This window comes from Rhagoletis pomonella, unplaced genomic scaffold (assembly GCF_013731165.1).
Source record: "Rhagoletis pomonella isolate Grant_MI unplaced genomic scaffold, Rhpom_1.0 Rhpom_scaffold_00013, whole genome shotgun sequence".
Classification (NCBI taxonomy): domain Eukaryota; kingdom Metazoa; phylum Arthropoda; class Insecta; order Diptera; family Tephritidae; genus Rhagoletis; species Rhagoletis pomonella.
The window spans coordinates 7,267,763-7,289,841 of NW_023458567.1; the positions used below are offsets into that span (position 1 = coordinate 7,267,763).

General features: G+C 32.5%; 2 protein-coding genes across 2 annotated transcripts in view; both read left to right on the top strand.

The window, feature by feature from the left end:
* Window positions 1-12,490, top strand: part of LOC118748684 (fasciculation and elongation protein zeta-2) — a 46,735-nt gene extending 34,245 nt beyond the window's left edge. The window contains exons 2-5 of the mRNA XM_036483285.1: window positions 7,776-8,173; window positions 8,244-8,459; window positions 9,026-9,115; window positions 9,185-12,490. Coding sequence (XP_036339178.1) covers window positions 7,776-8,173; window positions 8,244-8,459; window positions 9,026-9,115; window positions 9,185-9,267 — 787 coding nt within the window. The 3' untranslated portion in view covers window positions 9,268-12,490. The remainder of the gene's footprint in view (window positions 1-7,775; window positions 8,174-8,243; window positions 8,460-9,025; window positions 9,116-9,184) is intronic.
* Window positions 12,491-17,423: 4,933 nt separating this feature from the next.
* On the top strand, window positions 17,424-19,697 carry LOC118748685 (argininosuccinate synthase). The gene is made up of 2 exons (XM_036483286.1): window positions 17,424-18,634; window positions 18,799-19,697. Exons 1-2 carry the CDS (start codon window positions 18,221-18,223, stop codon window positions 19,627-19,629), a joined length of 1,245 nt encoding a protein of 414 aa, XP_036339179.1. The 5' UTR covers window positions 17,424-18,220; the 3' UTR covers window positions 19,630-19,697.
* The last annotated feature ends 2,382 nt before the right edge of the window (window positions 19,698-22,079 follow it).

Consider the following 22,079-nt stretch of genomic DNA (forward strand, 5'->3'; position numbering starts at 1 on the left):
ATCTGCATGAAATATTGAATTTATAAGATTTGATTATTAGTGTAGATAAAAATAAGAAACAAATTTTGCTGGTTTGTCGCTTTAAATAAAGTTGTTGAGGTTTTAAAATAAAGTTATTGAGGTTTGATGTTTTGGAAATGTCGAATTTCGTTAAGATGAAAAAAAAATCTTAAAAAACCATATGGCCTAGGTCAAGTTTTTTTTGCTGAACACATAGCAGGCGGCCCCAACTATCCGTCAACCGTCTGACAAACACCCTGTATGTAATAAATTGACTAATCAATCAACAAATCCAATTCATGAATATTCCTATAAAAAAGGAAAAAAAACCTCCGCAAACTAAAGACCTTCAATTTCAATTGAGACTCTTAATACTACTTAAAAATAAATGCATCATATGCCAAAGCCAAAACGCCCACAAAGACCACAGCAACCAACTAATTTAATTAAAATAAATTAAAATACATAAAATAATGAGTCGCGCGCGCCCATATAAAGCGCAAAAGCGTCGTCAGCGAAATCGCAAGTCGGTCGCCTCTACGCGGCAAAAATTATCTTTTTCTTTCTTTCTCACAATTTTTTTTTTATTTACCCAATGAAGTAATAAAGTAAAAAGCAAATTAAAAAAAAAATTTGCACGTTTCACCAAATTACTGCAATAAATGGAAACGGAGCGCAATGCAAATGCCGTCACAGTGTAATTACATACTACAAGTATGCTCGTTTGTGGCTCTGCGCATGCGTAGCTAACTTGCCTACGAAAATTGTGCGCCGCCACCAGTTATTTTTGTCGCTACACTTTGTATAATGGTAATTGTGTTTGTTTGGCGTTTACTTGGGCGCGCAATTTTCGCTGTGGCCAATTCAACAAGTGCCGCCAGCGTCACCGCCGACACTCAACGCGAGGTTACCATTGTCTTCTATATGTACAGGCAAACCGCATCCATACTTTCTAATATTTTTTACTGCATTCGTGCGTAAATTGTTGAATTTGTGGTCGCATGTTTTTTACCTGAGTGAATCTTTTCTATTTTTTATTATTATTTTTTTTTTTTTTTTTTTTTGCACCAAGTGTCTTTACTGCACGTCGAGCTTTCAATTGCTTACTAAATTACTTGGAAAAAACATATCTTTGTAGGCAGCAAATATGTATTTATAAATAAATATTTAGTATGTATTTGTCAACTCATTCGCTGTTATAATTTTACAACCGTAGAAAAACGCAGGTCTATAATTACCGCTATTTAAATTTACTTTTATGTTTATTTTTTTTTTTTACTTATTTGGAATGAGCATTAATTTAGTTTTTTTTTTGTTAAATGCGCCTAAATTGTTCTGGGTTTTACGATTTGAAAAGTTTTGAAAAATTAATAAAGGGCGTTTATGAGCTATTAAAATGAAAGCTAATTGCATGGCAGCAGAAAAAGTTGTTGTTTAAATAGGATTGAAGCGAGACTGCATTTTCTTCCGTTTTTATTTTTTTGCCCAGCAAAATTTACATTAAGCAATTGCACTCATAATTTTTTTATAAACACAAAAGTGTTGTTTGCTATTTTTATATAGTTTTTTCCTTCTTCTTTTTAAGTATGGAATAGCCCAACTTTTTCCATCAACTTAAAAAAAAGGCAGAAATTCGATTTAACATTTGCATATATGCAGCGAAATTTCTTTATATACGATACTAATATTAGTTTTGATTTTCTCGCAATTACTATTTACCTCGCCACAACCACCTCTACATTCCACGTATTTAACATTTAAGTAAAACAAAAAAGTAATAATTAATCCAATTAACCTACCACAACCTCGTTTTCATTTAATCAATTCCATTTGAGCAATAAAAAGCAAAACTTATCTATACACACATTCTCTCTAGTATGTATTTATGTATGTGTATAAGTAAGTTCGTATGTATTTCAATAGATATTTGCTTTAACACCTTTTTAATTGCACACCCTCAACCCTACGAAATAACCAACCAACCATTGCATTACATAGATAGACATACATACATATAAATATTTAAGTATCCAAGTACTCTGCACCACTCTTGCACCCATTTGTGACCCACATTTCTAAACAAGTGCATAATGTTTTGTTGTTTTGTGCTGTTATGTACTTTTGTATAGACGCGCTATCTGTCGTCCGCCCTACTATTTAGGCGGTAGGTGGCCTACTTGCCTTGCTTGAACCTTTCCGCTATTTTATTAACTAAGCGTCTAACTGTTACTAAGTCGTTAGAAAACTGTCACTAAGATGTTTATGGGCGTGGGAAATTGGTATATTTTTAATGAATTTGTAATGCTCTGAGATCGACATTTAAAAAATACGTCAAAAGTATACCGATCTGAATTCAGGTGTTCCTACAAGCTCTTCATACTCGAGAGCAAGACTCTGGGATTCAGTAAATTGGATAATGAGTCGAACAAGTTTTGATTGTACATAAATATCTGGAAAGCCCGTAGAGTTTTCAATGGGACTATTAACACCATTGTTACCAAAGTCAAGTTAGTCAAGAACTACCAAACGAGTTTATACTCCGCCTCATTCAAAAGCCATAACTCATCATTGAACTCTCTTGGGCATATGAACGTTAATAAACTTAAGATAGCATACGAATTGGCTAAAACTGGCAGCTTTTTAAAGGAATCTAAAGCGGTGGTTCTTCTGACTAATCCAGAAATAGAATTCACTTGCGCCTTCGTCAATAATATTGCACTTCGAAGACAATAAGTCGAAAACTATTCCGAAGTATTGAAAGTTTTGAGTTACTAAAGAATGTTCTACAAAAACTTGGCAATAATAAAATCCGGCTCTACAGACTACTTTTGGGCCCTTTTAAAGCCAAAAACAAAAAGGAGAGAAAGGAGGAACGTGACCTTTTTGACATTCTATTGATAGCCAGCTTAAAAAATATTGAATATATGTTAGCAGAAGTGGTTTTTGGTCGAATGTGGTGTTATTTAGAAACAAAGTGGTCCCCGTCCAAGTTGGCCAGCATTGTAAGTGTCAAAATATGAATACCCTGGCGTTTATTTATTTATATATTTAACCGACTTCCAAAAGAGGAGGAGGTTATCAGTTCGTCGGAATATTTTTTTTTTGATTTTTTTATTTGTTTATGTTTTATTTTTTTATGTATGTTACCGCATAACTTTGGACCACGTCAACCGATTTCGATAATTCTTTTTGCATCGGAAAGGTAGTGTCTCAGGGGTGGTCCCATACTAATCTGGTTAAGATCCGATCAGCGGATCATGAGATATATATATATATATATTTTTTTTATATGAGTTGAAGTCGGTTTTTTTTTTGCTAAAAATTACTTGTTTTTTATAAAATTATAGTTAGTTGAAAGGCAAAAACCAATAGAATTATTTTTTTTTCAACTTCATATGGAACTCGGGGAAAATTTAAGAAATACCAAAAAATTATCATCAAAATTTTCAACTTTTCAATTCCATTTCTTAAAAAAATTTTGGGTATGCAGTTTTGTAGCCCTTTTAATTAAGGTGCACGTTTCAAGTCTATAAAAATTACCGTTGATTTTTGAGAACCTTTTTGTCGAGGGTGTTGCGCATTTTCTTCCATATAAAAATAGATTTGGTTCATGCGTTATATGGAAGAAAATGTGAAACAAAATTGGTATGGAAAATATAAATACAGAAAATCGTCAAAACGTCAGGGTATTCATATTTTTGACGCTGACTGTATGTACATAGTGATGTGCCGAATAATGTGAAGTAGATGAATATGCGGATCTTAAACTCACAAGTTGAAAATAAGTACAATCGAGTTTCTAAAAACCGAACTTGCGGTTTATTACTAACCGGGCCACTGGGCTATTGGCTAAGTTTATGGCAGTCAGGTTCAGAGCCTTGTGTAACCATTTCTGTGGGAGTTTTGATGAGTAAGGATGAGGAAGAGGGAAAATTCATTAAGTAGTTCCTGCGCGAATGCCCACGTAAGACGAAGAACATTTCTTCGAATACCTGGGCAGTTTAGGCATGGTTTCACTAGAAGAGCTGTCTGCATTCGTCGAAAAAATAAGTATGATTATAGAACGTGTACGAATAGAAGCTTATGGGCATCTGTGACAAAAGCGGATCTCTTTAACCGATTTCAGATTCAAGCATAGTATACAGCTCTCAAGAAAAACTAAAAATTCATATAAACTGACTTTCAAGAAATTGGAAAGAGTTTTTCTTCTATCAAAAGTTCTTAAATCAGCTTACAACTCTAAAGAAAGAAATGCTCGTGTATTTATTTCCTCAAGATAATTTACAGCAAAGGCAAAGTACTCTTTCAAGCAACAGAAATAATGAACAAAATTTTTTCAAATTTTTCTTGTGAACTGTATACTAAGCTTAAAAACCTTATTTTCTTGAAAAACATTATACTACTTAGCTAAATTGTTAGATTTTAATTTCCAGGAAAATTAAATTTTATCCTTTCATTTCGGGTTTTCTCTTCGTTGCTTCCGTTAAGTACTTGTGCCAACGCATTATTTTTGTATATTTTTTTTTTAATTCTTTGGGCTTATTTCTATCTCTACCCACTTCTCAGTAGGTTTATGATTCTGCACTTGACAATACATACTCGTATATTTTTTACTACTTTAGCCCAAATCTGGCTAAGGCTCAAAAGCAAACAAAAAGACAAATTTCATATGCCTATATACGTTTTAATGCATATTTTTGGCTCGTATGTACATATGTATGTACATATATACTAGAACTTATACCTCTGGCCGTATATGACTTGCTAAATTCGTATATGTATATGTATGTATACATATAAATATGTACTTATATACAACATGTAGTAAGTTCTATACCAGCTACAACACACAGTTTATCTGTGAGTTTCTAACCTACATTTAATGTGCTTTTTGCTGGATACTTAAAAGTCTTACAATAATAAAAAAAATAAACACTTTTATTTTTCCTTTTTGCCGAAACCACTCTTGTGCTTTTTTTCGCTTTGTTTTTGTACAACTCATATTTAGTTGTGGCACGTTTGCTGCAAATGAGTTGCTACAAGTATTTGCTTAACATCGCTGTTAGTGGCAGTTGAAGTGCGTTATCCAAATGCGCTCTACAAACTCGTAGAAACGGAAAGGCATATTGAGATTTTTAAAAATTGCATTCATATTTATTTATTGTGGAAATACATATACATACATGTGTAGATACCTACATACAAATATAAGATATACGGCAAATTTTTACGAAATACTTTGGATTTTTAAGGATTCAATTTATACATAAATTTCAGATACGTTATGAGGAAAAGTACAAGTTATATATCGTTACCTTAGTTCACAAGCGTCCTAACCAACACTTTTTTCGAAACTGCTTTTCACAAACTTTGGTAGGATGTAATAAAATCAGGGCTCTTATCCCGTCAAATCTGGCTTTTTCGAAGTCCATTTAGCGGCAGGAAATAAGAAATTGCGGGAAGCGGGAAATCCAGCTTTTTGATAAATTGTTTTGACGGATTTTTAGCTTTTTCTCTTATACAATATAGTACATACATCTGTATTTAAAATTACCAGATAATTTCGAAACGATTAATACGGTTTCAGTGGAGGAGCAAGAAGATATTCTAAAGCATTTTAATTACAGTGCTGATATCATAGAAAAAATAATAATTCAGTATAATAAAATTAATTTTGTAAAATGTGACAATATAAATAATACAATGCAATTTTGAGCAGAAGTTCAAACTTATACGGATTCAGGTGGCGGAATTCGCACTTCATTTACTTTCACTACCTTGGTCTAATGCAGAGCTGGAACTTTATTGAGTCAGCTAAACAAAGCTACGCCACAATATACACTTATATATACATACATAGTTATATTATTTTTTTATCCCTATTTTTCATTTCTGACGATCTTCGATCCCAGCTGCATTATTCGATTATTAATTTTAATTTCAAGTAGTCTTTCAAATGAATTGTTAAAAATTATATTAATATAAAACAATTTATTTTCCAGCTTTTGTTTTGTAGAATTCAGCTTTTTCTTAGTGTTTTTTTTTTTATAAAAATCTGGATTCTTTTTACTCGCAAATAGTTGGCAGCACTGATTAAATACACCTTCAATAAAAATTTTGAAGTGTTAGTACCAAAAACAACGGAGTTACATGCCACTTTTTAAAAAGCCCTACCTGTTTTTAATATTCTTTTTATAGTTTTTTTGCTTCTCCTGTAAAATAAAAAAGAAATTTTGGTTAGGGCCTTTGTGAATTAAGGTAACGATATACCACATAGATAGATATATATATATATATATGAATGATGATCCAAATATTAATGTTAGCCATGTTTTAAGCCGAGAAATTAGACATACAGTCTTGTGAATAATAGTAGAGACATAACATTTTGACCAGTTTTGGCTATTTTTCTTTGATTAGTTTAATGTTTATTTTTTTTTTTATCAAAATAGAGCTCATTATCTAACAAAAACCATATAAATTCAAATTTTAAGCCTTGTAGAAAAATTTTAAAAATTTAACACAATTTTACAACAAACTTTTTAATTGACAATTAAAAATAAACTAAGTATGCCGTTTTATTGCCCACTAAACTCTAGCCGATAAAGTATATCTAACGATATTAAAAAGAATTATACCCGGCGCAAGTATTAAATATATGTTTTTTCACCTTTCCGAAAGCTACCGCTAAATGGTAAGCCGGGATGTATCAATTTTCAGTAAACTAGCGTCCTTAAATTTCGAAATATTGCAGCTTCAAGCATTTCTGAAATTTACCGTTATATGAAAAGCGGCCGTAATTTTAGTCCGATTTCAATAATTTTCAACGTTTTGCTTTAATGTGGCAAGCACAATAAAAATACCGAGTTTGGTACAAATTGGTAGAACGGTTACCGATATACATATTTGTGATCATAAGCGGGCGGTGCCACGCCCATTTTCCAAAATTTTACCATAAACGTATTTCTTGGTAAAGAATTGTTGCAAGCATCAATTTTGAATAAATGAACTTTAATATTTACTGATTTATCGAAGATTTTCTATTCTCTAAATTACCGTTATATGGGATGTGGGCGTGGTATTGTCCGATTTTTTAAATTTTGGGCCATTTAGTATGTTGTACCAAGGTCAATAACTGTGCCAAGTTTGGAAGAAATTGGTGCAGCGGTTACCAAGATATACACATCTAACCTTAAGTGGGCGTGGCTACGCCCATTTTCCAAAAATTTATAATATTCTTATTTTTCGTCTGAAAATTATTGTAAATATCAATTTTGAGTGAATTATCTTCAGTAGTTACTAAAATATCGCAGTTTTCGTATTTCTAGAAATTACCGTTCTATGGGAAGTGGGTGTGGTTACAGTCCGATTTCGCCCATTTTCAATACCAACCTACCTTGGCTAATGTATTTATTTCCTCAAGAAAATTTACAGCAACGGCAAAGTACCTTTTCACGCAACGGAAGTAATAAAAAAGATTTCTTGTGATTTTTCTTGAAAGCTGGAAACTGAAAATAAATACCCTTCGTATGAATATAGGACTTTTTTAAATTAGTATTTAGATGCTGAAACCATAGTCTCCACTCCCACCTATTTGTGCTCGAAAAACAAATTTACAGACATAACCTCAAACTTTAGATACATACATATGTATGTATGTACTTATGTAAATTTTGTATATGTACTTATACCTAAAATATAAAAACATCGATAATTTAAATAAATCTTACTCCATCAAATTAACCCCTTTCACTTCTACACTTTCTCCTTTCCAGAATGTGGTGGACCATCACTGGCAATTTTGGCAACATTCTTCCCATCGATTGGTCGAAATCATTTACACGTCAAATGCATATGCCCACATTAAATTTGGGCCAAAATCAGCTTGGTGCTGGCAATGGTAGCCTAGGCAATACGCTAGATGCCAACACACCCGGCGATGAGTTCACCAGTGAGGATGAGGCTGTAGCCAATGATCTCGATATGCATGCACTGATATTAAACGGGCTAAATGCCGAGCAGGAGGCGCCGATTAAAACGGTTGAAGAGGTAATCAAGGAGATTGATGACATCATGGATGAGGCTGAGAGCCCATTGGATGAGCCAGAAACATGCGAATCAGAGGTGATAGAGAAGGCTAGAGAGGTGTTGGGCGCGCCACTATATGCGGAGAGTGAGTAGAAAAAATTTGGTTTTTATTTTTAATTCAATTAAGGATTAATGGTCTTTTTTACTTTTCACAGAATTACAATATTTATCGATAACACAATTGAATGAGCTGTATATGGAAATGGAAATGCTCATACAAGAACTCAGCGAAACTTTAATCAACGAGTTGGCGCTACGCGATGAGCTAGAATATGAGAAAGAGCTGAAAAATTCCTTCATTTCACTGCTTTTAGCGGTACAGAATAAGCGACGACAGTATCATGTGGAGAAGAAGCGTGGAAAATTACAAGGTAGGTGGAATAGATTTTTTATTTTATTTTTTCAAAAATTTGCCATTTTAAAAATAATTTTTTTATTGATTGCGAAGAACGAGTTCTACTCGTGCTGTAAGATAATTTTTGCTTTTGCAAATTTACACACACAAAAAAATAAGAGAGAAAACCTAACTTAAAACGGAGCCGGTTTTGCGGTAGGCTACCCAAAAACTGGATTTTTTTATTTTTTTTCTTTCATCCAATCTTTTTCATTATTGATATGCAATTGAAATTCGATTTTTACATTTGTGTATTTTATTCTATAAGGAGGTAGCACGAGTAGAAAAACACAAATTACTTAAATAAATGATATGCACAATTACATTAATAATTATAACAAATACATCATTTTGTTTTTAATAACCGCACAGGCGACAATTCTGCTGTTCTGGTAACACCACCTTATATGAATTCGAGTATTTAATTTTCTAAATTCTTTTGCTGTTTTTCTTTTTGTGGCAAATGACTATTCATCTTAAAGTAATTGCATTAATATACCAGAGTACTCTTGTGCTATTTTTTACCATTGAAAACTCGAACAGGTCCGGAGCCAAAGTATCTGACCACTGTCATACCCTACCACATGGAGAATGGCACACCAAATAATCAGTCCTTGCAAGTGCTGATCAAAAGTGAGTACAATCTCTTCAATTTACAAAAATAAATTTAATGTTTATCCTTGTTTCTTCTTCAACTTGCAGTCCTTAAAGCCATCAATGAGGATAGTCCAACGGTACCCGCGCTGCTCACGGACTACATACTCAAAGTACTCTGCCCCACATAAATGACATAAGTGCGCACTGCATTAGCTGGTCGTCGAGTTGTTAGGTGTTTTTAGTACATTTAGCAGAAAATTTCAAAAGTAAAGAAAAAGCATACAAAAAAATAAACTCACATACGTTGGAAAAAGAGAAGTTAATGTAAATGAACAATTTATGTTTAGAAAAGTATATTTTTAATTAATCCATACTTTTTTTTATCTTTTAGTTATAATCTTAAGCAAATGCGTTAAAGAAATAACAATTAATGCATAAAATTAGCAGATTTTAATTAAAAAACTTAAAAAAAATGAGTATATATATATATATATGTGTATAGCATGTAGAACAATTATTTTTTGCTGGCATCAACGAGCGAAAAAATATATCGAAGTGTATGGCGAATTTAGTGATGTTAAGAGAAAATAATTTTTTTATTTAAACCTTACTTTGGAGTGCTGCAAAAAGCAGGTGGCATGCGTTTTTAGCGATAATCGGGAATTGAAAAAGAAAAATGGACGTCGGGTTTCTACACGAAAACTGTCAGTAGAAGGCAAACACATACTTAAGAAAATGAAATTCTTTGAAAGACAGCGATTATTTAGTAACAAATTGAAACAAAATATTAACATTCTCACAGTCCCCTACTTCTAAAACGTGAATGGTGTTCCCTAGCAAGTTAAAAGTAATATAAATAATAATTTGATCTAAACTGCCCTAAAAAAGAAAATAAAAAATTGTTGTAAATTTATTGTAAAAACGTGGCTTTTTGGTGTTAGTACATACCTTATATTGGAAAAAATTTTAGTCGAAACACTAAAAATAAAATAATTTAATTCAAATATCAGTTAAAATATTCAATCAATGTGTTATTTATCCAAAAATCGCAATTTTTTTTAAAATATCATTTGTAAAAATTTAAATCAAAGTTTATCTAAAACAAAGCAGTGCAGATTTGATAAATTTTATTTGAAAACAATATTAAATGGGAGTTATGATCCACAAAAAGAATTGAAAGTGCCGATATGCTACACTTTCCTTGAAACAATAATTTTACAAATAAACACAATAATTATAGATATAAAAAATTTAATTTTACAAAAAGCTGGACAATTTTGTTTAAATAAAATGTATTAAAAATTATATTTTACGAAAACATCGCAGATTTGGTCAATTTTATTTGTCCATAAATTTAATAAAGGTTACAATTTGTAAACATAATTGAAAAATTTAAAAAACCTTGTAAAACTAAATTTGCTAAAATTAAAAAAAAAAATTCGTTGGAAGGAATAATGAACAAAAAAAAAAATTAAGAAAAATGCGGATTAGGTATATTTCGTTAAAACAAAATGTGGAAACTATGTTTAAAAAAATGCTGATTTGCTAAATTTTATTGGAAAAATAATTTAAATCTAGAAGAAATAAGTACCAATCTAAAGCGAAAAACACCTTGCGCAAAGAACGATGCTGCGCAGACGGTAGAGCCCTCTTGCTTCTTAAAAAGTGCGGTCTCAGATGTTTAAAGCGCAGCCTTGCAAAAGCTGGGCAGTTTAAGAGGAAGTATTGTGATGAATTCACTTCGCCTTCCTCCAAGCAGCTGCGAGAGTGATGAGGATTCAGTGTGATGTTTAGTCTCACCGTGTGAACTTCAGTTTCAATACGCCCTCCAGAATTGACAGTTACGGCTTTGTAAGCTTATGAGATCGTAGCACATGTCCCCGTTTTCGACCAACGTTCACTGTGCTGACACGAGTCCCAACTAAACACGAGTAATCCACATTTAGTGAAAGGTATTCCCTTTTTTCGGTGAGACCGATTCGAGGGCGCCTTTTCTGGCCAGCTCCTCCGTCATGCATTGTGTTCTGGCCCTCACAAGTATAAGTTTGACAGGGAAATACTCAGACGTGACAGAAAGAGAGATCAGGCATTGCGAATCCAATGCTTTAATTACTGCTAGTCATTAATTCATCTCGGTATTAAATACAAAACCGTTGAATTAAAAACGAACAGCAGTGCAAGGACTTTTGACACATTTGAGGTTCCGTAATTTGTTGCTTTCAAATGAACTAAGAAAATAGAAATAATTCAAAAAATTTTAAATTGCTCCAAAAAAACGCTAAAATTCCACTGCTATTTGACTGCAGCACGCACATGTAATCTAAAAGCGCTTCGATATTATATATTTGCTCATTAATGTATATAAAAACATATATATATTTTATGTTAGTCTACGCTACACGTAGCTACAAACATAAGTATGTATAGGTTGCTAGTTATAAGTATATATTTGTATGTGAATATTTTATGCAACTGTAAAAGCTTGATCAGTAACTAAGTACAACACTGATCACCCTTTTAGTGCCGCAAAATATAGCTTACATCATGTATCTATAGTTTTTTTAAAAAGCTAAATGTAATTGAATGTAATTTATTATTATTTGTAATGCTTATTGGCAGTGTTTGCTTTTCATGTAAGTCAGTATGTATTAAAAAATAGAAGTAAAAAACAATTATTATACATACATATAAGTGTATAGCGTAACGTGGATGTTGAAGCAAAAAAATGTGCACAGTGTACGGTAAAAATAGGCATGCGCTGCGCACTTTTTCTTAATTATAAGCTTTTTTATTACAAGATTTTATTGGTTGTTGCTTAGTTGTTCATCCATATACTGCCAATTTTTAGTCAAAAAACATTATAGCGGAGGTTTTGAAAAACGTTTTAGAATGTGTTTCGCTTTGCAAAATTGATTCCATATAACTTTATGGCATTGAAATGCGTTTCCATAAATAAAGAAATAAACATTTTAGACAGTTAGAAATATGGCACCGCGTTTATAAAAAAATAGCTTTAACTCAGGCTCAATTTACTAATTAAATTTTTGAACTTAAGCTCACTTCGTTAGTTGGAGGTGAGACCTATTTTAATTTTTTTCTCATTTTGTTTAATTGTTACCTTTTTAAACTCTAAAGAATTTTACTTATGGCGTTTTCGTTTCTACAGAAAATGTTGCCTTTCATTACCCAGTTCTTAGCGTTTAAAGGGCAATGAAAAGGTAACATTTTTCGGTAGAAACGAAAACTCCATTAATTTCTTACGGCCGCCGTGGTCGAGTGGTTAGAGGTGCGCGCTTCTACTCGGTAGGTCCAGGCCTCGATCCCTGGTGCGAGCAATATAAAAAAAGTGTTTTTTTTCTAATAGCGGTCGCCCCTCGGCAGGCAATTCCAAATCTCCGAGAGTATTTCTGCCATAAGGGAAGTTTCTTATTGAAAGCATTTGCCTTTCGGAGGCGGCGTAAAACTGTAGGTCCCTCCCATTTGTGTGAAGCTCGTCCAAGCACCAGCAAATGTGTAGGCGCCAAATATTAGTTAATTAATTCATTATAAAAATTGCCGTAACTGTTTCAATTTTATTTATTTTCTTTTGTTTTATTTTTTATTTGTTATTTATTTCATAAAATTTTATTGTTTATTTTAATCATTCTTTTAACTTTGCAAAAATGTTACGAAACCCAATGTTTTGTTCTATATGCATGTATTTATATTGCACATGCAAGTTACATATGCAATTAGATTTTTTATTACATTTCATATTTCTCAACTTATTTAAGTTTTTTATTCTCTTGTAAAAAATTAGTTTTAATGTTGAAAATCAAAAAAAAAAAATAGTTTAAACTAAAATATGCTAGTTTTAAATTTATTTACAGTGGCCATATTAATGCTTTCATTATTGTTACCTAATACTACAAAATTTATATTGTATATTTCTTTAAGTACAAGTACAATATACAAATATTTTTTATTTAAATTAAAAAATATATATATGTAATCACTTATCATTTTTTCTTTAAAAAGGCAAATTTGCACCTTTAAAAAATTTTGTTTAAATAATTGCTAAAATTTTTAATATCCGTCTCAATTTTGGGTAAGAATATACAAAAATATATGTATATACTCAAAATTGTCAACTTTCTAAATTCAAGCACCCGAATTATTTTCTTTTTTCTTCATATTTGTAATAGAAAAAAATGCTTTGTAAAAAATGTTTCCAAAATAACTTTGAGAATTTCTTAAACACAAATTCTAAGCAATTTTGGCTTATTAATGAAGTATATATGCATAAGTATGTATGTATATACATACATACATATAAGGATTTCGATTCGCTAATAACTTGCTATAACTTTTACTTTGCTTTTAGATTTTTTTCTGAAACTTTAACATGCCAACTATGTACATATACATATATCTTCCCAATCTCTGTGTTATTTTTATATTAAACTTTTTAAACATTACGACCTTTTTGTTTAAAACTGCAGCAATACTTTATAATAAGCACTTATACATTTTTTCTATTTATAAAAATTTTTAATCAAATTTTTTTCTGTTGTAAAATATTTTTTCAATAAAGCTTATTTTTAATTAAAACATCAGCTTGTTTCATTCTTTATAAAAATACAAAAAACGAAATTTACTGCTTGCTTGTTCTTACATTTTTTTGCTATATTACAAAAACTCAAAAGCACAACAATTTTTTTTTGCTCAGTAAACTTTATAATTTTTTATATGCGTAGAAGTCATATTTTTTAATTAAATCAATGTCCATTTAATTTTTTATTTTAATTTTGTTATTCGCATTTCGAAGTCAAAACAGGCCACTTAAGGTGTAACCAGATAACACAATATTTTGTATATTTTTCATTAAGTGAACTGATACTTGATCGCAAATTTTTTTTTATCAAAAAGAACTACTTTTTTTTAATAATGGCGCGCATATTAAAAGCAAACTAATTTTTTAATATGCACTTTAAATCCATAAAACCGTCATCCTCTCCGCTTTTCAATGCTCCCATCTAATAAAGCTTGCCTTATTTTCTACAGTTAGTAATAAATTTTCTAATCATAAAACAAAAAAGAAAAATAAAAACAGATAACCACAGCAATAAACCCAAATGCACCCACACTCTTATCGTCTAAAAAATACTAACATCCATACTTATATACAAACTTATATACCCAAGAGCATCAGCTTCAGTTCACAACAAGTAAATAAATGTTTGAAAAAACGACATACATATATGTATATCAACATAAATAACCGTTGCAAAAATAACGCTAAAAATAGTACTGCTTTGTGAAGACAAAAACCGAAAAAAAGTGGAGATAATTACAATTGTCATGGGGTGCATTGAAGTACGACTGTGCAATAAAAGCAATTTTGTAGTTCAGTGTCATTTAAACTCGAAAAACAAAAGATGATGCAATAAAAAATACATAATAAACACAAAAAGTATATACCAAACTCACAAAAAAGCACCCTAGGTACCTTATACAGATTTATATGATTCGCATCCATGAAGATAACCTCTATATAAAAAATGTTAGCTTCAATGAGCAAAGATATTTATTTAAAAGTTTTGCTACATTTACACGCTAATTATTTGGATTACCATAACCTATACGAAGTTTGAAAAAATTGCATACACACAAAGGTATAAGTATACACATATACATTTGACAAAAACAGAAGGTTTTTAACAAATTTATTTGCGAATATGTAAGCAACTTTTTTTTTTTTTGACATAAATACATACTATCTTCAAACATTATCTAAAAAACGTAAATGTCGACAGCTAATTGAAACTAAAAAAATATAGTTACATTTTCTTAAAAAACTAAGAAAAAATGAACTAATAAAAAAATATATTATAGATTTAGGAGTTTCACAGAATAATAATAAAAAAAGCATGAAATTGCGCTAAATAAATGTATTGAAGAAGCAAATAAATTACAAGATTGTCCATGTTTATTAGATATAACGATAAAACAAAATGAGAAAAAGGTATAAAGATAAAAATATGAAAAATTTAAATAACTACGTAAGAAAGCGTGCAAAAGCTTAAAATATTTATGAGGTAATAAAAAGCAGAAATTTTCTCGAAAAATAAACAAATTTCAAGAATAAAAAATTATAAGAAAAATTATAACAAAACGTAAAAAAATATTATAATAAATGTAATGCGATTCTCTATATACAAACATTTAAAAATGCTTAAATAAAAGATATTAAAAAATGCACAAAAAGTGATTGGAAAATTAATTTTAAACTTTCTGAAAACAAAAATTAACTGAATTAGAGGAATTTTGCTGGAGTTTCTAACTTTTTAGAGAATCTTAATTTTTTTAGGTTTATTCGTTTTGAAAAACTTCAAGTTTTTCGAACAATTTCAAATTTTACATAAAATGTTATGGCCTTATTCATAAAAAATAAAGTAGCTTTAAAAAACGTTTATAAACTGAAAAATGTATGAAAACGTCACTTTATAAAGCTCTTTAAACCTACTTTATTTTTTATGAATAAGGCCATTAGTTTTTAAAATGAGATGAATTCCGGAAGGATTTTAATCTTTTTTAATTGCGCAGTTTTCGACAATATTACATTTTTAGGGTATTTTATATTTTTTTAGAAGTTTAAGATTTTTGGCCTTTTTATTTTTGGTAGAATTTTAAATTTTTGAAGAATTTCACATTTTTAGGGGGACTTAATATTTGGATTTTTCGAGAACTTTAGGTTTATTTAGCTTTATTATTTTTGAAGGGTTTTAAATTTTTGGAGAATTTTAGGTTTTTTGGGAATTTTCGATTTGTAAAGAATTAAAATTATTGAAGAATTTTATATTTTTGGGAAACCTTAAATTTTTGGGGAACATCACATTTTTTGAAAAGCTCTACAATTTGTTAGAGAAAGATTTTATTTTATCTTTTTTAATTGTACGCTTTTCAAGAATCCCAAATTTTTGGCTATCCATAAATATTGAGGAATTTTTACTTTTTAGAGCATTTAATATTTTTTGGAGAATTTACAATTTTTGGTAAATTAGAGAATTTTAAATTTCTAAATTTTTGATGAATTTTAAATTTTGCGTTTTTGTAGATAGTTTCAAATAATAACTTAAATTTTTAAAACAAGATGAATTCCGGAAGTATTTTAATCTTTTGTATTTGTACACTTTTCGAGAATTTGAAATTTTTGGCTATCTTAAATTATGTATTGCGGAATTTAAATTTTTCAAAGCATATTCCATTTTTGGAGAATTTAAAATTTTTTGTAAATTTTAACTTTTTGGGGAATTAAAGATTTGTGCGAATTTATATTTTTGGAAAGCCCTAAAATTTTTTAGAGAATTTCAAATTTTAAGCAACTTGAAAATTTTAAAAAAGAAATTAATCCAGGAAGCCTTTTAATCTTTTATTGTACACTTTTCGAGTGTTTTTTAAATATTGGAAAATTTTAAATTTTTGCAGAACTTTACATTTTTGCAGAATTTTAGATTTTTTGAGAACTTGAAATTTTTTGAGAATTCGAAATTTTTTGAAAATGGCGAGTTTTTTGAGAAATTAAAATTTTTAGAGAATCTAAAATTTTGAGAAATTTTATTTTTTTAAGCTCTAAAATTTTGTAGAGAATTTCAAATCCGAATTCGGGAATTGTAAATTTTTTAAAAATCCTTAAATAATTGTATTGTAGAATTAAAATTTTTTAAAATTTGAGTTTTTTCATTAATTTTACCATTTTGGGGAACTTTAAATTTTCGTAGAATTTTAAATTCTAGTAAATTTTTACGTTTATAGAGTTGTGAACTTTTCGAGAATTTAATTGTTTTTGGAGAATTTAAGATATTGTTAAACTTTCAGCTTTTAATCAGCCTCATTGCGGAAGTCGTAAATTAGGCTAAATTGTACGACTCGACAACAGTAGCATTGCCTATTGTCGTACTGAAATAAGTAAACGACCAAAAGCGTCGAAAACTATACAGTGCTGCCAAGTTTTTCCGTTTTAATACCTAGTCGAGTGGAAATTTTAGGCAATAACGAGAAATTTTCGATGCGATTCGACTCTCGAAAAACGACTTGCATTCGACACGACTCTCGCATCTTCTCTAAACCTTAACACTTTGGAAGGTTTTAAGTTTCGTAGAAACTTCGGTGAAATTAAAAAAATTACTATACACATGTACATATAATTTCGACTTCAAATCTCATTGGAAATTCTGATTTCGGTAAAGTTTCGGAATGGCTCGGTGGAACTTAAAAGTTATCTGGAATTCAGCATAATTTTCATTAGCTTAATCCTTGCAACTTTCGATAGGAATGTTACATAAAAATAAGAATTCTCAAAGAGGGTTTCTAAGTCACATGATTTCTTCCTCAGGTTTAGAGTTCCTTTTTATAGAAAATTACGATGTGATTATGCCAACAAAACAGCTAGAAGAGACTTGGGACACTGGGCGACTTCGTATGATTGTTACTTTGCCAACAGTGTGATCAGCGATAGCTATTTTTGAGTGCAGGCCAGAGATAATGATAATCTTTCATTTCGGAAAGGGGTGCTTTAATTTTTAAGCTTTTGCGTTCTAATCTACCTGATAACAGCGCACGCTGTCTCCGAGAAATGTTCGAAAAGCTCTCTTTTAATCTGGATGTTTTATATACATATGTATGTAAGTATGTACTTCGTTATCTTGGGGGTCGGTCAGGTTCGCAAATATAAGTTTATTAAATTAGCGATAAGGTTTCGGCCGGTTTGAATGACAATTGTGCTTGAGTTACTAGTGTTGGGTGGTTAAATGAACCTATAGATGCTTCTATATGCAGAGGTATTTTATAGCACCCTACGGGGCTCAGTGTGACATGAAAATTTAATAGATTTCGCAAAGCTCTCGGGCGCTTTGCTGTAGCTGCTAAGTTTGTATCTCTAGAAGCTTTTTGATTGCGTCGAAAGAAATCCACTAGTTTGTTAGTTGGTACGCTTCTTATCAGTCCAATACTCACGAGCGCACTTCACTTTCAAAACAGATAACAAGAACCGGTACTTGTAATGATGAAATTAAACTTCCACAACGAGCATCAAATCAGCTCTTAAACGCTCGTATGCAAGCGTAGAAAACTCAGTTCAACTCCAACAGTTAAGCGAGCGCGATGGTTGAGAAGGTGATTTTAGCCTATTCCGGTGGTTTGGATACCAGCTGTATTCTGAAATGGCTGCTGGACAAGAGCTACGAGGTGATCTGCTTGATGGCCGATGTCGGACAGAAGGAAGACTTTGAGGCAGCGCGTCAGAAGGCCTTAAAAATAGGTGCTTCAGAGGTGATTGTCACCGATGTAAAGGAAAACTTCGTTGAGCACTACATCTGGCCAGCCATACAAATGGGTTTGATCTACGAGGAACGCTATCTGTTAGGCACATCTCTTGCACGTCCCTGCATCTCCGTCGCGCTGGTCGAGGCGGCTAAGAAGTATGGCGCTAAGTATATTGCACACGGCGCCACCGGCAAGGGTAACGATCAAGTGCGTTTTGAGTTGAACGCGTATGCGCTGCTACCACACATTAAGGTTTGTTTTCTTGCGAACTCTTGAAGGACTCTTCTAAAATTCGTCTCAGAGATCTTTTAGTTGTCTACTTTATCCGTTTGTTCTGTTCTAATTCGAAACGAACCCGCATCCACTGATCCTACTTTCCGTTTAGTACATAATTTCTGTCTCGTCTCCTTCCACAGATCATCGCTCCATGGCGTGATGATGAATTTTGCAAACGCTTTCAAGGTCGCTTGGATCTCATCGAATACGCCAAGAAACATGGCATACCAGTAAGTGCAAAACCCGCTGCCCCATGGAGCACAGATGCCAACATTCTGCACATCAGCTACGAGTCAGGTGTTTTGGAGGATCCCTTCCACGTTGCACCCGAATCTCTATACGAAATGACCGTCGATCCCATCACCAAAGCACCAAAGGCACCTAAACGCCTCTCCGTGCACTTCATCAGCGGTCTACCTACTCGCGTAGTTGATCAGGCGACAGGCAAAGAGTACACAAAACCTTTCGAAATACTACAGTTCTTGAATGAGGTAGGCGGTGGCTACGGCATCGGCCGTATTGATATCGTAGAGAATCGTTTTGTGGGTCTTAAGTCCCGTGGCGTCTACGAGACCCCTGGCGGTAATATACTCTTCACCGCACATCAAGATTTGGAGGTGTTCTGCCTAGATCGTGAGGTCCTACGCACCAAACAGGTTTTACGCAATCGCATGGCCGATTATGTCTACAATGGTTTCTGGTTCAGTCCGGAGGCACAATATGCACGTCGTTGCCTTGAGATTTCACAGGAGCATGTAAGCGGTGAAGTAGTGATTGAACTGGCGCCAGGTTATGCGCGCGCTATTGCCCGCAAATCGGCCAAGGCGTCGGGCGGTTTGTACAACGAAGAGCTGGTCTCAATGGATGTACATGGCGGTTATGTGGCGAACGATGCGAGCGGTTTCATTGCCATCAATTCTGTACGCATCAGGGAGCATGTACGCGCTTTTGGCGATTACGAGCTGCATTGAGGTGAAAGTTGTGGGAATTGTGAAATGGACGTCTTTGCAATAAAACTACTTAAAAAAAAAACCTGAAATGTGAGGGTTCTTTTAATTTGGAGCTCCGGCTTATGGCTTGTATTGTAGAGGGCGATTTCTCGGGGGGCTTTCTGGAACAGACACCTACACAAGTTTGGGACACATACTACATACATACATATGTATGTATGTTATTAGTTTAGTTACAGTTCAATCAGCTCACGAACTTCCGGCATCGACCGGATTGGCTACCGAGTGATTCTTTATAGGCGGCGTACACGGTGCGTCTGACTCGCGAGTCGATTTGGATGGGTTAGTGAAAATAAATATGTGTTAGTTACACCGATATGGCTCGGAATGACTCAACTGTGTGTAGTCGAAAGTCGAGTCAATACGTACAAAGATGACTCGGTAGTCAGACGCACCGTCTATGGTGCCTATTAGAAATTCGATTCCTGGGATCAGAAGATACTTTTATGATAGTACGCTCGCTTTTTTGAAGTGCTTTAAAGTACATACATACATAATTTAAAAGAAAAGATAAGCTAATCAAGATGAGAGAGACCTGAAATCTTAAGAGTGCAATTGTGTTACTCTAGTCTTGAGGTTTTATTTTTGGGTACAAATAGTAAAATAAATTATGTTATAAATTTGACGTTAATTAACGGCGTCAGACATCACACTGATAAGAAACCACGCGACAGAAAAGAACAACAAAAGCAAAACCGTCCTGTAGCAAAATAAATAAATTTGTGTTGTATAAAAAAGTTTATTTAAATAAATTGTAATTGAAAAAAAATTGTTTCATATCGCTAGCTTAGATGGAAAAGTTGCTATGTCTAATTTTTGTAAAAACTTATTTTGATACAGGAACCAAGGCTTATATTCAATGAAAGGAAAATTTGCATAGTCCAAAAAAGCACAGAAAATTCGATAAGGTCCAAGAAATACGAAATCTTTTATTTAAGATTAACCAAGTTTTGCTGGGAGTTCTAGAAAGATTTTTTTTTATAACCGGATAATCCGAATATTCGAATATCTGATTAAAAATCCGATAAGCCGGATAATAAAATGAACATTTATTCACCGGATATCGGGATAGAAAAATTAACGGATATTAACCGGATATCTGAATTTATCCGTACTCAATAATATCCGAACGAATATCCGAATATACTGATGGTCGCAGTCCTAGTAGGGTGTAATCACATCTTAACTTAGTAATATTCCAAGACTGTCCTTCACAGTTAACATTTCGAAAACAATGGACACTTCAGCCTTTTTCCAGGAAATCAGGAATGCGCACCCACTAGCGCGCATAGTTTAATGGAATACTTACCACTATACGGTACTTTTGTTTGACGTTTATAGTAAAATCAACTACGTTTCTGTTTGATTTTACTACTTTTCCCGTCAGTGTAGGTAATGTAAAATTGAATGCCATACTTTTCTTAGGACTTCGCCGTGGGGAGAAAATGCATTGCCGAATATGAAAACGGCTGTTTACTGATTATTTTTTCGATTGCCATACATTACATCTTCCCACTGGGTTTTGCTTCCGGATATCAGGATGTTCGGATTTTGTAATCAGATATTCGAATATGCAGAATTTAAAAAATCCGTGTTAAACTCTAGCCCTAGCACCTATCTGAGGAAAGAAAGTAGATCGTCAAGTCTCATGGCTATCAGTTCACCTTAGTTCAATTTATCGTCATAGCCATAGACATCCTGACAAATTTTTCCAGTCCCTGTCAACTCTACAGAAGAATCGATATGAAGACTGAACGTCGATGGTAGACACATACCTTCTTTCGGAGAGTCCAGCCCCAACCTCGATTTCCGGGAAAGTATCTACGCGACTGGAGAAAAGATAGCATACCATTCTACGTGCGAGCAAGGGCCACATGACATCAAATATTTCTACTTGTTACCTGGTACCGGAAGACGACCGTACACCGACACTTGATTTAGCCGAAGCCACCTCCAAACTTCGGCTTCCGGAATCACCGGGCGATTCTACATGGAATTGGTATGGGGCATCCATGGAACAAAAAAAAACCACAAATGTGTTTACCTTGTTATGTTTTTATCATGCTGTGGTAGTTAGCACTGGTAGGTGGCATTAAACTTTTCATTTTTGTCATCAATTTACTTCGCAGACAGGTAGAAATTATTTTAATTTTTATGAATATGTTTTTCTCTTGATTGATTGATTGAGCAGCTCAAATTCGGCGTTGTTAATTTCCAAAAGATGAAAATTACATACACTGCTGGCAAAAAGTATTGGCACAGCAAATTAAAAAAAAATATGGGTCATTCTACAACAAAAACAGAAAAATATAGGTCCTAAACTTTGTGCAAATTTTTATCGCTAAAAATCTCCAAAAGAATAGGAAGCGCGCCTAACAATATGCAACACCTAGTTACATGATCATCATGCT

Coding starts and splice junctions, on each gene's coding strand:
- LOC118748685 (XM_036483286.1), top strand. CDS start 18,221: ATGGTTGAGAAGGTGATTTTAGCCTATTCCGGTGGTTTGGATACCAGC. Junction 18,635..18,798: donor CGCTGCTACCACACATTAAG/GTTTGTTTTCTT, acceptor CTCCTTCCACAG/ATCATCGCTCCATGGCGTGA.